The sequence below is a fragment of the Giraffa tippelskirchi genome, chromosome 13, assembly GCF_054371585.1.
Source record: "Giraffa tippelskirchi isolate mGirTip1 chromosome 13, T2T-mGirTip1v1.2.pri, whole genome shotgun sequence".
Lineage (NCBI taxonomy): Eukaryota > Metazoa > Chordata > Mammalia > Artiodactyla > Giraffidae > Giraffa > Giraffa tippelskirchi.
This window is the reverse complement of record NC_137287.1, coordinates 114,733,342-114,747,361: the sequence shown is the minus strand read 5'-3', so window position 1 is coordinate 114,747,361 and position 14,020 is coordinate 114,733,342. Positions and strand designations below refer to the sequence as shown.

The 14,020-nt window shown below is 53.1% G+C and overlaps 1 protein-coding gene across 2 annotated transcripts in view; it reads left to right on the top strand.

Annotated features, from left to right (window-relative positions):
- The first annotated feature begins 223 nt into the window (after positions 1-223).
- RIMS4 (regulating synaptic membrane exocytosis 4) overlaps positions 224-14,020 on the top strand; it is a 70,690-nt gene continuing 56,893 nt past the window's right edge. Inside the window, exons 1-2 of one of the 2 annotated variants that reach the window (XM_081557084.1) lie at positions 519-615; positions 3,942-3,944. In XM_081557084.1, coding sequence (XP_081413210.1) covers positions 519-615; positions 3,942-3,944 — 100 coding nt within the window. Of the gene's footprint in view, positions 616-3,941; positions 3,945-14,020 lie in introns of both variants that reach the window. The other variant, XM_081557083.1, reaches the window with a different exon arrangement.

Here is a 14,020-nt window from a genome sequence, read left to right as displayed (position 1 = left end):
GCGTGGGGCCGCACCCCGAGACTGGGGGCGCAGCAGTCAGGCGCGCTCGTCGCTCGGGGCGCGCACAACCTGCGGGCCCGGGAGGCGAGGAGGGGCCCCGCCCGCGCCCTCCGGCTCCCACGCCCCGCGCGCGGCGCCCCCTCCCCCGGGCGGCGCCGATTGGCTGCGGCGGCGGCTGGAGCCCGCCCCGCGCGGCCGGCTGGGGGCGCCGCGGGCCAGAGCGAGCTGCGCCGCCACCGCCGCCGCCGCCACCGCTGCCGCTGCCGCCGCCGCCGCCGCCGCCGCCACCGCCAGGAGCACTGCGCGCCTCGGGCTCCGCGCGCCGCCAGCTCCCGGCCCGCCTGCCCGCCCGCCGGCCCCGCCGCGCTCGCCAGCCCCGCCGCGGAGCCCCGGCCCGGCCCCGGGCCGCCGCCACCACGCCGCGCGCCGTACTCCGCGTCAAGAATGGGGCGGCCAAGCTGCCCAAGCCGGCCGCCGCCGCCGCCGCCGCGGCCGAGGCGCCCGGCGCCGGCGCGGGCATGGAGCGCTCGCAGAGCCGCCTCAGCCTGTCCGCCTCCTTCGAGGCGCTCGCCATCTACTTCCCGTGCATGAACTCCTTCGACGACGAGGACGCGGGTAAGCGCGCGGCCCGCCCTCGACCCCCGAGGGGCGTCCCAGGAGCCGGATCCCGAGGCCCCCTCCCCGACCCGGTGCGCCCTAAGAGGTGGCCACTCTTTCCTCCCCACCCCCAATCCCAACCACGCTCAGGGATGCGCCCCCAGGGTCTAATTTCCCACCCACGGGACCTCAGAGTCTCTAGGGTGTGGGGTCTTTTCGCCTCCCGCCGCTCCCAGGGACCTAGATCCTCTGCATTCACCCCTTTTCCGCAGGTGGGCCCTTTGGGTCTCCTGGACTTAGCTCTCCCTACTCACCTGCGCCTAGTGAGTGCTCCCATTCTTGTCCCTGGATTCGACCTGCCACCCTCCCCGAGCTTCCTGTAAGTGCCCACTCAAACCCCGGGGCTCTGGCCGCCTCCCCCGCGGGGCTCCGACGCGCCCCCCGCCATTGGAGGTGGCGCGCAACCTTCCTGCTCCATCTTTGTCTTGGCTGCATCCTGAGACTCCCTGTACCAGACCCCTGCCCCGCGCCCAGGGCCTTGAGCGCCCCCCGTTTGTCTTTCCTCCTCTTCGCCCAGGGGCGGGGGCTTCGGGCTCCAGGACTGGGGTGGACCTTGAGGGGACCGGCCGGGGGACGGCCTTTCCTCTCGGTTCCTCCCGGCTGGTCCCGGAGGGAGGCGTAGGGCGGCGCCGACTCTACACCTGCGCGCCCTTCGGAGTGTGCCCCTGATCCCGGGTGTTCTTGGGCCTGGAGTGGCCTTTCTGGGTGGGCTGGACCGGGCCACCATTCATCGGCCCGAACCTCAGGCTCCCAGGCCTGCGCGCAACCTCAGCCAGAGCCCAAGGGGCGGGGAAATGTGGGGAAACCAGCTTCTGGCGGCCCTGGGACCAGACAGAGGAAACAGAAGGGCTTCGGATACGCTTTTGCGGTGAGGAAGCGAATCCACCAACAGGTGGGGTAGCTAGAGGGCTTGGGTGAGAGTTCCCCAAAGAGTGCCAGAGAGGGAGTCGGAATCAGGTTCCGGTCTTGGGCTTGCTTATCTCCTTATTAGCCGTGACCTTGGGCGAGTCATGCCGCCCCTAGCCTCCATATGCTGATCTGTAAAATGGGATGACGGTACCTCAGACACAGGTTAAGTTAAAAGTGTTTTGTACGCTGATCTAAGAGTATTTTAGTTCAGTGAGGGGATGAAAGGGGAGGGGAGTGTGTGGTGCGGAGGAGCAAAATGTTTCCTAGACGTTTTGAGAAACTTGATGACAATATGGATAAGTTCTCCCCCAAATACATACACGCACCATCCAAACATTTCTGTCCAGAGTTTTAGGGAGTTCATGGCCTCTGCTTAAGACTCTCTGCCTCCCGGGACGCTTATCTGGTCAGCCAGTTATCTGATAAGCCTTGGATGGAGTGGTGGGTGATGGGTGCTCACTTCTTCCTGTTGGAGCAGGAGGCAGGTGGGGAGAAAGTTCTCCAGCAGAATGTGTTGGCTAAGTGGGTGAATGGGGGCGTGTGAGGCTGACTCCTGACACAGCCTTCTTGCTGTTGACCTGAAGACCGGGTGGAGTGAAGATAGTTACTGCAGAGCCAATTTACAGAATCACCATTTTACAGAAAGAATAACTGAGGCTTCACTTCCCCCTTGATGCAGCTGATGGAGGGTGTATTATTATTATTATTATTATTATTATTATTATGGACAAGGCAAGGTGAGGAGGGGTGGAGGGGCTCTCCTAACCCAGTGGCCTCCCCTGGAGCAAAATCAGAGAGAGGAAGTCTGGCTCAACTGGGGGCTTGGGGAGGGAGCCCCACCTGCCTCAGTGGGCGGGCTCCCCCATCCCTCCCTTGATGTTCAAGGATACTCCTGAAGTTCAACAGGCCACTTGGGTCTCAAGAGCCAACTGTCCCTGCAGGGACAGTTGGGTTTTTCTCCAGAGTCATGTTCCTTGTCATGATTCAGATGCTTTGGTTATTATTGTTGGTTGCAGACGACTTGCTCTGGTTTCACTTAAGTTACAATAGTTAACTTCATGCAATATTAGAGATTTTTAAAGGTCCACCTGATATTTTTTTCCCCCAGCAGATTTCTTCAAATTCTTAACTTTTTTTTCACTTGGGGGACCTAGAAATAAATCATCTTGTCCAACCTCTCTTTGCCCCTAAATGGATGTGTGTGTGTGTTTGTGTGTGTGAATGTGTGTGAGATTGAAGTCCCTGTGTGTGTGTGTATAACCCAAGGTCACCCAGTGAGGCGGGCACAGAGCTGAGACTAAAATCAGGTTTCCAGTTCTCTTTCCAGTAAAGCACTAGTCCTGTTTCTGAAAGATGATTTTTTTTAAAAAAGTCAGATCTCGCTGTGTAGAAAATGGTTCCCAGGTGAAGAGGCCCCAGGGAGCGGCCGACAGCCAAGAGTTTGGTTTGGGCATCTTGTGCTCAACTGCTCATATTAAGGGATGCTTTGAATTTGGGAGGGGGAGGAAGAAAGTGAAGTTTCATTTCCGGAAGGCTAATGAGTGTCTGGTGAGAGTCGGAAGTAGGGAACGTTGTCTTGGTTCTTAATTTTTCTTGTTCTTCTCAAAGTCATTAATTTTCTCCTTAAAAAAAAAAAAGCCTTTTAGATTTATTCTTTTAGAGCAGCACCACACTGAACTAATTTCGAAAAGCAGTTTGAATATGTCTCACATAGTGGAGAGAGACTGCTCTAGTTGGAGGGCTGTCGGAACTGACTTGGCTTTACCTTTCTCTTTTCTGCTCCCTTGCCTGACCCGTTTCATGCCCCTCTCTGTTCCCGGTGGCTCAGAAGTGCCCCTGACTTACCTAGGGTCCTCCCTTTGTTGCTGCTTCTGCCTCCTGTCCACTGCATCTTTTTCATCAACTCGATTGACTCAGAGCCATCTTCAGAGCTTATATGCTACCCTTCAGCCGGTTTCCTGAGAAACTGTGAAGAGGAGACTTTCACAAGCCTTAACTGGGCCAGAGCACTTTCCTGCCTTGAGCTTGGGAGCCTTGGACATTTTGTCAGCAAAGGGAGCTGCCCCTTCCTCCCCTTCCTAGCCACCTTGGGACTCAGGAGGCTGGTCATCGAGGATTCCTAGAATTCTTCCCAAGGAGCATCTTCCCTCGTGCACTCTGAACCCGTTTCTTACACTGCTCTGCCCCTTTTCATAAAGATACTGGGGCTTTAGAGAGGCATGCTTTTGGGAGGCATTTTTCATGTTTGTGTCTTCATGGCTCAACCTGGCTCCTTCTGGCTTTGTAATTGAGCAGGGATGGGTCGGGGGGTAGTTAGACATGTGACCTCTGCTTTCTTATCTATATCAGGAAGAAAATAATAGCATGGAGCACAGAGGGTAAACATTTTTTAAATGATTCCTTCTGCTAAGTATTCTCCTACGCACTTTCAATATTTTCTTTCCTCATAGCAAGTCTGTAAAATTAACATTTGACAGTCCCCATTTTCAAATGGGAAAACTGAGACAATTCATGGTAACATCCCCATTTTCAGAGGAGAAAACTGAGACACAGAGTATTCACTCAAGGTCGCTGAACCAGGAAATGAGGGAGGTAGGATCTGAACTTGATCAGTCGGCCTCAAGCATCTGTGCTGTTGATTGTTACGCTGTGTGCACTACGAAAAGGGCAGAGCACAGCACCTGACGCTAGATAGGCTCTCAGTAGCTGTTAGCTGTTAATCTTTCTTCTTACCAAGAAGTAAGGCTTGTTTCTGAGCAAGATTGTAAGAAGAAATCTGTGGGTTTGAGGCAGGGGGGAAGCCTGGTTCTCAAAATGTTAGCTTGTAAGCTAATTTTATTGCATTGTTATAGCTATTAAGGCAGAATTGGGCCCTCCTTCTTGGGAGGGGTTTAAAGATGGGCATTTGGGGGACTTGCATGTGGAACAAGAGGGGCTCCCCATGTCCATATTCTCTTCAACAGTTCATTTTTATTACATCTACAGTCCCAGACCTGCCAGTCTGCCTTGGGGCACGGCTGGGGAGCGTGTCTGGAGAGAGTCTCCAGTTGCCAGCAAATGCCAAAGGGAGTTGCTACATCAGGGTCTGAAATTGAGGATGGTGTCCCTGAGTCTGACCAAGTGGTTTTGGCGTCCAGTTCTCCCCCACCCGCTCGGGAGAGGGGCGGAGAAGCTGGAGCAGCCCGCTCCGATTTGCCCATAGGATGCTTCGATCCGGTGCAGGGAGGAAGTTGCCATGGCAACACCGGCCGGCTACCGGTCCCTCTCCTAGCAGTTCGGGCCACATCTCTGAGCTGGAAAGCCCTTCGTGGTACCGCCTTCTTCCGATCAGGCCAAATCTGGTGGGTGGGGTGGCTTGGTGGCTGGGACCTACCAACTAGAGCCGAAACCCACTCCCCTTATTTTTGGACCGAGGGAAAATGGAGGGGGCTGTCTGCGTTACCTCTCCTGGCTGGTGGGGAGGAGATACTCCTGTCTTGCCAGACAGATCTCAGCAGGGGAAACGAGAGCTCCAAATCCTGCCCCCACCCCAGGCACCTGGAATGACCCGCCCTGGATCCCCCTCCCTTCCCAGTTTACTCCTCTTGGCAGAGTTTTCTTTCCCAGCCCCACTGCTAACTTTTGTCCTTGAAATTTGACCTGAGCTTTTTCTGGGAAACAAAATGTCCTGCTGAACCACCCCCCACCCCCTTCCACCCTGAGGTGGTGGGAACAGAGGACTTCGGCCCTAAAGGGGGGCTGGGGCTGGGTGGATGAGGGGGAATGGTGAGGGGAGGAGCCTGAAAATATCCTTCAGGATCAGGGCCACTGGAGGGCGCGAGGTGGGTGTTCGGAAGCCTCCGTTCCCACCTTCATCCCTGGGGCACGCCACTTCCTGTCCCCTCTGCCGCTTTCCCTAAGTTACCACCAAGTGCTGTAATCTCCTTTATGGGCAGGGAATTGGGCAGAGCTCTTCTGGATTTGGATAACTGAGGCACAGTAAAGAATGGAACCAGCTGTTCTCATAGTTCAAGCTGTGGGTGGGGTGAGAGTGTGGACCCCAAACTCTGCTATCTTGAATGACCCTGAAAGATGCATCTCAGAAAGATAGCATGCACAGGAGTCACCCTTTCCCCCAGTACACAGCTCACTGGCCTCCGGATCTGTTCTCATGCTTTTAGAGCTCTTTCGGAAAATTCTTTCCCGCCTCTGGTGCACCCTCTTCCATGTCCCCAGGCTGCCAGACTCATGGCTGCAGCTTCCTTGGCGTTTGCAGCTATCAGAGAGGCCCCTCTGCTTGTGTTTGGTGGGAAGGGAAAAAGAGGGACCCATTGCCTTGTCTCCCTTTAAGAACTCTGCACTGCCTTCCTCCTTACCCACCTCCGTCCAGAGGTGAGCCTGTTCTGACTGAAGGCTGAGAGAGGGCAGGGCGGAGAGGTGGAGAGCAGATGCAAGCCAGCTGACCCTCCCTCTCTCATCTCAGGGCCTTTCTCCTTCTCTGCCTCCCCTAACATCTCTACACGGTGGCCTTAACAACCACCGCTTCAGCATTTCTTTTAAGAATTGTTGGAAAGGCACCAGTTTTGGAGAATGTGCTCAGAAGGGTGCAGACGCCCCCCGACCCCCCGCACCCGCACACACGCACTGTCATCTGTGTACCACCCCCCACCCTTGGCAGTCAAGCCCACTGTCTTCCTGTCAAAGCTCCAATTTCACCCTCACCCCCAGTCCCCTGGAATGACCTACTGGAATTCCCTCCCTCCCTCCCTCCCATTTACTCAATGGGGCTTGGATTTGACTCTACTTTGGTGTTACGGCCTCAGGCAAGTCCCAGGCCTCAGTTTCCCTCTCTTGAAAAGGGGGTTAATTATCCTGGTCTGAGCATGTCTCAAGGTTGTAAAAATAAAAATGGTTGAAGGGCTTGTTCTCCTCAGTGCCTTCCATAGTCTCCCTGAATCTTACAGCAGCCAGAAGGGGTAGCTACTGTTGTTGATGTACCCATTTTGCAGATGAGGAAAAGCTAGGCAGCTTGGTGTAGTTTTGTGACTTTCTTGAGTTGCACAGTAGTGATTCAAACTCAGGCATGTTTGATTCCAGAGACCACCCTCTGCCTCCTGGCCTGAAATGAGATTCCAGGTGGGAAAGGGCAGTGTCAGGCCTGGCGGCTGGGCTTGGGCTGGCAAAACAGCCACTGACCAAGGCGAGGTTGTGAGGGCCTGTTCAGCTTCAGATGGGCCCCTCTGGGATCTGCCATCCCACTCCATTCCACCCCAGTTCGCTGGAGTGCCTTCCTGCCCATCGGTTACTGATCCCCGTCACGGGGCTGCCTGGCCTCCTTGAAGAATCCAGTTGTCTGCCCCAGCCCTGGGGGCCGATCTATCACCTGCCTCTCCAGACCGATGTAGGCCAATGCTAGATTATATTTAACGCTGTGCTATTTCCACTTGACAGCTCCGGAGCGCCATCCCCCCTCCCCTTTTCTTCTTCCTCCCCCCTCCCCTTCTGATTCACTCGGAAACTGACAAGGCTGATGTCAGCGCCTTATTCTTAGCCCCCGTAATTGTAACTGCATTTAGCAGTGCGCACTTCATTAACAGTTTCTGTGACGGGGGAGTGAGATGACTCCGTGGCTGGGCAGGGATGCGAGTGGGGGTGGGGAGGGGGCAGCTGCTGCAGGTACCCTGGCCAGGTGCCTCTTCTGGATGGACCAGCTGGGTGGCTTCCAGGCCTGGCTTTCCAAGACTAGCGAGATCGTGGAAGGCCCCTTGGAGAGCATCTAGTCCACGCTCTTCGTTAGGCAAGGAGGGAAACTGAGGCTCAGTGAGGCAGAGCAACTCACATGAGCCAAGGTCACACGTTAAGGATCCAGGGCTCTGGCCTTTGAGTCTAGGTTTTCTTCTTGGATGTTATTATTTCTTCAACTCATATTTAATTAGCTGCTCAGTGCCAAACGTCTCTTTAGGTGCTGGGGCTGTATCTGAGGAACAAGTCAGACAGTTTCTGCTCATGGAGCTGTGGTCTGGAGTGGAGGAGACATAATAAACATGGAAGCAATTAAGCAATAAATAATTTCAGGCTGTGTTAAGTGAAATGAAAAGAAGACAGGTTGGCGGGGTAGGACATAAAGTAAGGTAGTCAGGAAAGGCTCACTGAGGAGGTGACAGGTGAGTTGAGGCCTAAATGACAAAGAGCCAGCCATGGGAGTATGAAGGGCGAGAGGGATTTAGGCATAGGGAACAGGTGGTGCAAAGGCCCTGAGGTCGGCATGAATTTGGGTGTTGAGGGAACAGAAAGCAGACCAGCATGATTAGGCTGCGTGAGGGGAGGCGAGGTCAGAGAAGTCAGCTGGGGGCACAAGTGAGCCTTGTAGACACTGATAAGGAATATGAGTGTGGGTAACTGAGATTCAGAGTGGGAAGGAGAACGACGCTCAGCTGGGTGAAGTCAGAGAGAAGCCAAGAACTGCCACTGCTGCTGCTGCTGCTAAGTCGCTTCAGTCGTGTCCGACTCTGTGCGACCCCATGGACGGCAGCCCACCAGGCTCCTCCGTCCATGGGATTTTCCAGACAAGAGTACTGGAGTGGGGTGCCATTGCCTTCTCCGAAGCCAAGAACTACTGCCTCCTGAAGCCCAGTCTTTTGAGTTCCTTAGACACAGGTGACTTTAAATGCATCATGTGGCTTCCTTTCCCATTGTAGCTGGAAGGTAGTGTGGAGTCTGGGCTTCTTCTGCTCTCCCTGCCTGCCCCCTCTCTCCTCCTCAGATCTTATCTGGCCCAGCTGTATCGCTTCTCAGGGTGATATAGCTGGGAAACTCTGGGGAGCTTCCAGGGTGAGACAGAAAGAACGTGGCTTTGGAATCCAACACACCTGAATTTTTATCTCACCTCTGCCATTTCTAAATTGTGCGACCTTGGGCCAGTGGCTTCAACTCTCTGGGACTCAGTTTCTTCATCTGTAAAATGGAGGCATAATAATGGGAAGTTCTTGGACTTCCCTAGCTGTCCCATTAGTGATTAAGTCTCTGTGCTTCCACTGCAGGGGGCATGGGTTCACTTCCTGGTTGAGGAGCTACGATCCCACATGCTATGTGATGCGGCCAAAAAAAAAAAGTTCTTCAAAAGGTTATTGTAGGGAGTAAATTGACATAATGCACAAAACACACCTACCTCAGAGCTGGGCATGTGGTCCTCAATTATAAGGACCAATGAGATTATGGGTTTAATCCTGTGCACATAGTAGATGCTCAGTTAGAGGTTACCACTGTCATTGTGGTTGTAACTGTCGGGTCAGAATCATCAAGTTGACTTGTTGAAACATAGATTGCTGGGCCTCTCTCCAAGTTTCTCCTTTAATCTGGGTTGGGACCTGAAAATCTCATTTATTTAAAAAAATTTTTTGGACTCACCACACAGCATGTGGGATCTTAGTTCCCCAACTAGGGATCGAACCCACTTCCCTTGTGGTGGAAGCTCAGAGTCTTAACCACAGGACTGCCGAGAAAGTTCCTGAAAAATCTCATTGCTAACAAGTTCCCAGATGATGCTGATACTGGTCCAGACCTTAATTGGAGAATCACTGGGTTAGAGAAGAAAGCTGGAGAGAAATGAAAGGTTCTTCTGAACTTGGGATGTCTCCTTAGATGTCTTAGATGCTTGGGACATTGGGTACCAGATTTGGTACCCGGGTGTAGTCTTCAGGAACACCTATTTCCATCACAAGGTCTCTGATCAGATGAGTCTCAGCTGCTGCTCTGCTTTGCACCGGGTTTAATGTGAAGGACCCCATCAATCCTTTTAGAAGCCATCTGTATAAATGATAAATGAGTCGACATGAATAACACATCAACCCATAATATTCTTTTGTGACATATTGGCCTCAGACAGCTCTGGAGATTCTGAGGGGCTCAGGCCTAGCACCTTTTACCACAGGGAATAGGATACCACCCCTTTCTTGCGTTGAGGAAAGGCAGAACTATGTGTTAAAACCAGGAGGTTCATTTGAGGACAGGTCTCCGCTGGGAAGAAGTAAATTAAAGGAACCATCAATGTAAAAGGGTAAAAAGTAGGGAAATTCTACCGAGGGACTTTATTGAGTCAGTTTATTTAGATGTTTCTAAGAAAGGGGTCGCTGCTAATTTCTTACGGAAGGTTGAGGTTTAGCTCAGATTTGAGGCGTGGCGGGGACAAACTTTATGATGTGATAAGAATCTTATCCAGTCCTATAAAATTCAGAGTCTGAAGACAAAGGCATTCACCAGTACATTCCAGTTGGGATTTGTCCTCAACTGATGGGAAGTACTCTTCCAAGAGGGGTGGCTCAGGATCGTGAAAGAGCACGGACTTTGGAGGCCCCCAAACCCAGGTTTGAGTCTCTGCCGCATCCTAGCTATGTCTCTTGACGTGTCACTGTTCTGAACCTCAGCCTCATCCTTTGTCAACTGGAGTGAGTAACTCTACCTTGTGAGAATGAGAGAAAATGCCAGTGTGGAGCATAGAAGGCATCTGGGCCGCTGCAGCGCTGCCTTTCCTGCTGTTGTAGACATCCTGAGTGCAGGAGGGGCGGGATGGTGGGAGTGAATTCCCTGCGGTTGGGACTCCTGGCTCGGGTCCCAAACACAAACACGGTTGGTGTTTACTGTGTGCCTGGTGGAGCCTGAGAAGCTGCATTAGAAGTCAGGAGAAGAGGTCTCCACTCAGCCACTGGATTGCAGCATCTCCTAAGGCCACTTCCCATTGTCTTTTGGGCCTCTGAATCTCCATTTTCTGAGCGAAGTGTTTAGTGAGCTTGGTTTAGATACAACCGGAGTCTCCCAGCCCGGCATCTCCTCCTTTGTGTTCCTCCCCTACCTGTGCCTCTAGGGTCATTTTCATCCCCCAAGCATCCCCGCTCCTGCCATAGTTTCTCTCTGGTTGATTCTTGGCTGGTGGGTCATTGAATACCATTATTTTTAAATGCTCCTGCCAGAGTTTCTCTATAGTTGATTCTTGGCTGATGGGTCATTGAATAACATTATTTTTAAATGAGTCTTCCCTGTAGCTCAGACTGTAAAGAATCTGCCTGCAATACAGGAGACCTGGGTTTGATCTCTGGGTCAGGAAGATCCTCTGGAGAAGGACATGGCAACCCACACCAGTATACTTGCCTGGAGAATCCCCTGGCGGGCCACAGTCCATGGGATCATAGAGTTGGATACGACTGAGCAACTAACACTGCTGCTGCTGCTGCTAAGTCACTTCAGTCGTGTCCGACTCTGTGCGACCCCATAGATGGCAGCCCACCAGGGTCCGCCGTCCCTGGGATTCTCCAGGCAAGAACACTGGAGTGGATTGCCATTTCCTTCTCCAACGCATGAAAGTGAAAAGTGAAAGCAAAGTCGCCCAGTCGCGTCCGACCCTCCTCGACCCCACAGACTGCAGCCCACCAAGCTCCTCTGTCCATGGGATTTTCCAGGCAAGAGTACTGGAGTGGGTTGCCATTGCCTTATCCAACTAACACTACTACTACTTAAAATTAAAAAATTTTTTTTTGGCTGCCCTGGATCTTCGTTGCTGTGGGCAGGCTTTCTCTGGCTGCGGTGAGCAGGGTCTCCTCTGTCGTTGTGGTGTGGTGGCTTTTCTGTTGCGAAGCACAGGCTCCAGGCGTGTGGGCTCAGGAATTGTGGCCCACGAGCTTAGTTGCCCCGTGACATGTGGTCTCTTCCTGAAGCAGGGATCAAACCCATGTCCCCTGCGTTGGCGGGCGGATTCTCAGCCACTGGACCCCATGGAAGTCCCTGCACACTTTTTAAAAGAATGAGTATTATTTGGATTAAGTAATATATGCAGATGGTACATTTTAGAAGCACAAAAATTACCCAGCTTAAAGGGCCCCAGGCATCTCTGTCTTCTGGGTCTCCCATCCCCTCCTCCGGACAAATGCTGTTGCCGGCTCTCACAACCCTTTATGCTGCCGTTACAACTGCAACTTGTTACGTGGTGAAAAGCCAAACAACACCAAAGGACACCCAGGGAACCACCAGTCTCCCTCACACCTCAGCTACCTCGTCCCACTCCCATAAACACCATCTCGGTCATTTAGGTTACCGGTTTTTTCTTTATTTTCCAGTTAGCAAATTCTTATTAAGCTGTTATGGTGGTGCCAGGTTCGATCCCTGGGTTGGGAGGGTCCCCTGAAGAAGGGAATGGCTACCCACTCCAGGATTCTTGCCTAGAGAATTCCATGGACAGAGAGCCTGGCGGGCTACAGTCCATGGGGTTGCAAAGAGTCGGACACACCTGAGCGAGAGGGAACTGTGGTGGTGCCCAGTCCTGTGAGGATTCAAGAGTGGTCAGATGATACCCAGGAAGTATGGCATAGCGGTGGTTATGATAGACACTCCATAGTTGGGTGTTCTGGGTTTGAAGCCTGGCTTTACCACTTAATGGCTGTGCGATCTTGAGCAAGTTACTTCATTGAGCCTCAGCTTCCTCAGCTGCGAAAAGCACTAGGAATCGCTCCTTCCTGCCTTGAAGGTGTCTCGAGGATTAAATGAGTACATACTTGTGACCTGCTCTGCGGAGAGCCCGCCCGCAGTAAGGGTGTGTTCGGAGTGTTAGCTGTTAACTGTCTGAGAAGCTTTAAGCCAGGAGTCTCTTGAAGTCCTCTCGCCAAGGCCCAGACAGGGCTTGCATGGTTTGCCCAAAGCCTCGCAGCAGGTGTCTGGCAAAACCAGGGGCAGAACGGATGTTTCTGGATGCCCAGCCAGGGCCTTTTTCTCTCCCAGGTGACCCAAGTGGTCACCCTGCACCTTATCGGCACCCAAGCCCTCAGGGTCCTTGAGAAATCGGCACCCAGCCCTCGGGGTCCTTGAGAAATGCTGCTTGGTAGTTGCCTTGGGAGCCGGTGGGAGGACATGTCCCTGATTGGGGCCTGGAATGGAAATTCATTCGTTCCTCAGCAAATGCCCCGAGAAACATCTCTCATCTGCGTGGGCCCAACACCAAGACTGGACCAGGGGCCTCAGGGGCCCACCCAGACCCAGGCCAACCTACCCTGCAGCCATCTGGCCCCTGGAAGCTGCAGCCGCTTCTGCTTAGCTTCTGTTGGTTGTGCTGAGTCTGGGGAGAGGGACCCCCAGGCTGGGGACCCTGGCCCTGATGGGAATCAGGTGGGTGCTACGAAGGAGGGAGAAATGAACACGTGCGGTGTTCTTAGACTCCTCTCGCTGGTCTTCAAATTGAAAAGATTATAGAAGATGGGAGAATGCCCTCCTGCTCCGACTGTCTTAGGCTGAGACGTAGCTTCCTGTGCAGGTGACACGCAGTGATCTCAGGTGAGACCAGGGTGCAGGTTGAGCAGGAAAAGGAGCAGCTGGGGACGTCCTTAGTGGTCCAGTGGTTAAGACTTCACCTTCTGATGCAGGGGGTACGGTAGCCTTGCAGGTGTTCTAAGGAAATTGTATGTAGCAATTACCTGGGAAGCTTTGATTAGGGGTGGGGACAAGGAGTCTAGAACCTGAGCCGACCTCTGCTGTGTGTGTACAGAAACAGAGGCAGATCAGGGCCCACCTGTGAAATGGGTGCAGTGACGCTTGTCTTGCTGTCCTAGCTTGTGTTCCCCATGAAACAAGCGTTTGAGTACAAGTATTAGGTTGGGGACTTCCCTGGTCATCCAGTGGCTAAGACTCCATTTTCCCATTGCAGGGGGCCCAGGTTCGATCCGTGGTCAGGGAACTAGATCCCACATGCTGTAACTAAAAGATCCTTTGTGCCACAGCTGAGACCTGGTGCAGCCAAATAAATAAATGTTTTAAAAAGTATTAGGTTGAACCATAGGAAATTGCCATTTATGGGAGTCGAAACAGTCAAATAGCAGTTGTATGTGGTTCATGACGGTGATGGGTGAATCTCCAGGAGGGGAGTGAGAAAGGCAGTCACTATTATCAGCCATGTTACCCCTGATCAAGGGCAACCGAGTCAGGTCGTACCAGGGGCTCTGGGAGGCCGTATAACAGGGCTCAGCAAACTTCTGTAAAAGACAAGACCCTGGATGTTTTAGTCTTTATGAGTCATAAGGTCCCTGTCTCAGCTGCTCAATCACACAGTTGGAATGCAGCCAAAGACAGTATATAAACGGATGTGTGGGGCTGTCTTCTAATAAAACTTTATTTACAAAAACGGGCAGCAAGCTGGATTAGCCCATGGGCCCTAGTGTGCAGACCCCTGGAGTAGAACATGTACCTCTGTTACCCCACCCAGGAGTGAGGGAACTGGGTGTTTATACAACCCCCGTCGAGCGCTGGTTGAGGGGGTGGGGATAGGGTGGGCGCCAGGGCTTGTCTGAAACCCTCAGCCAAGAAAAACAGGGGCTGGCCCCAGGAGGTCAGGTCAGCGGTTACTGAAGTGGGAAAGGTGGATGGGGTAGGGGACGATGGCTCTTGCCAGCTCTGAAGCCTGACTGTGTTTGGAGACTGTATCAGAGAGAAACTGGCAAGA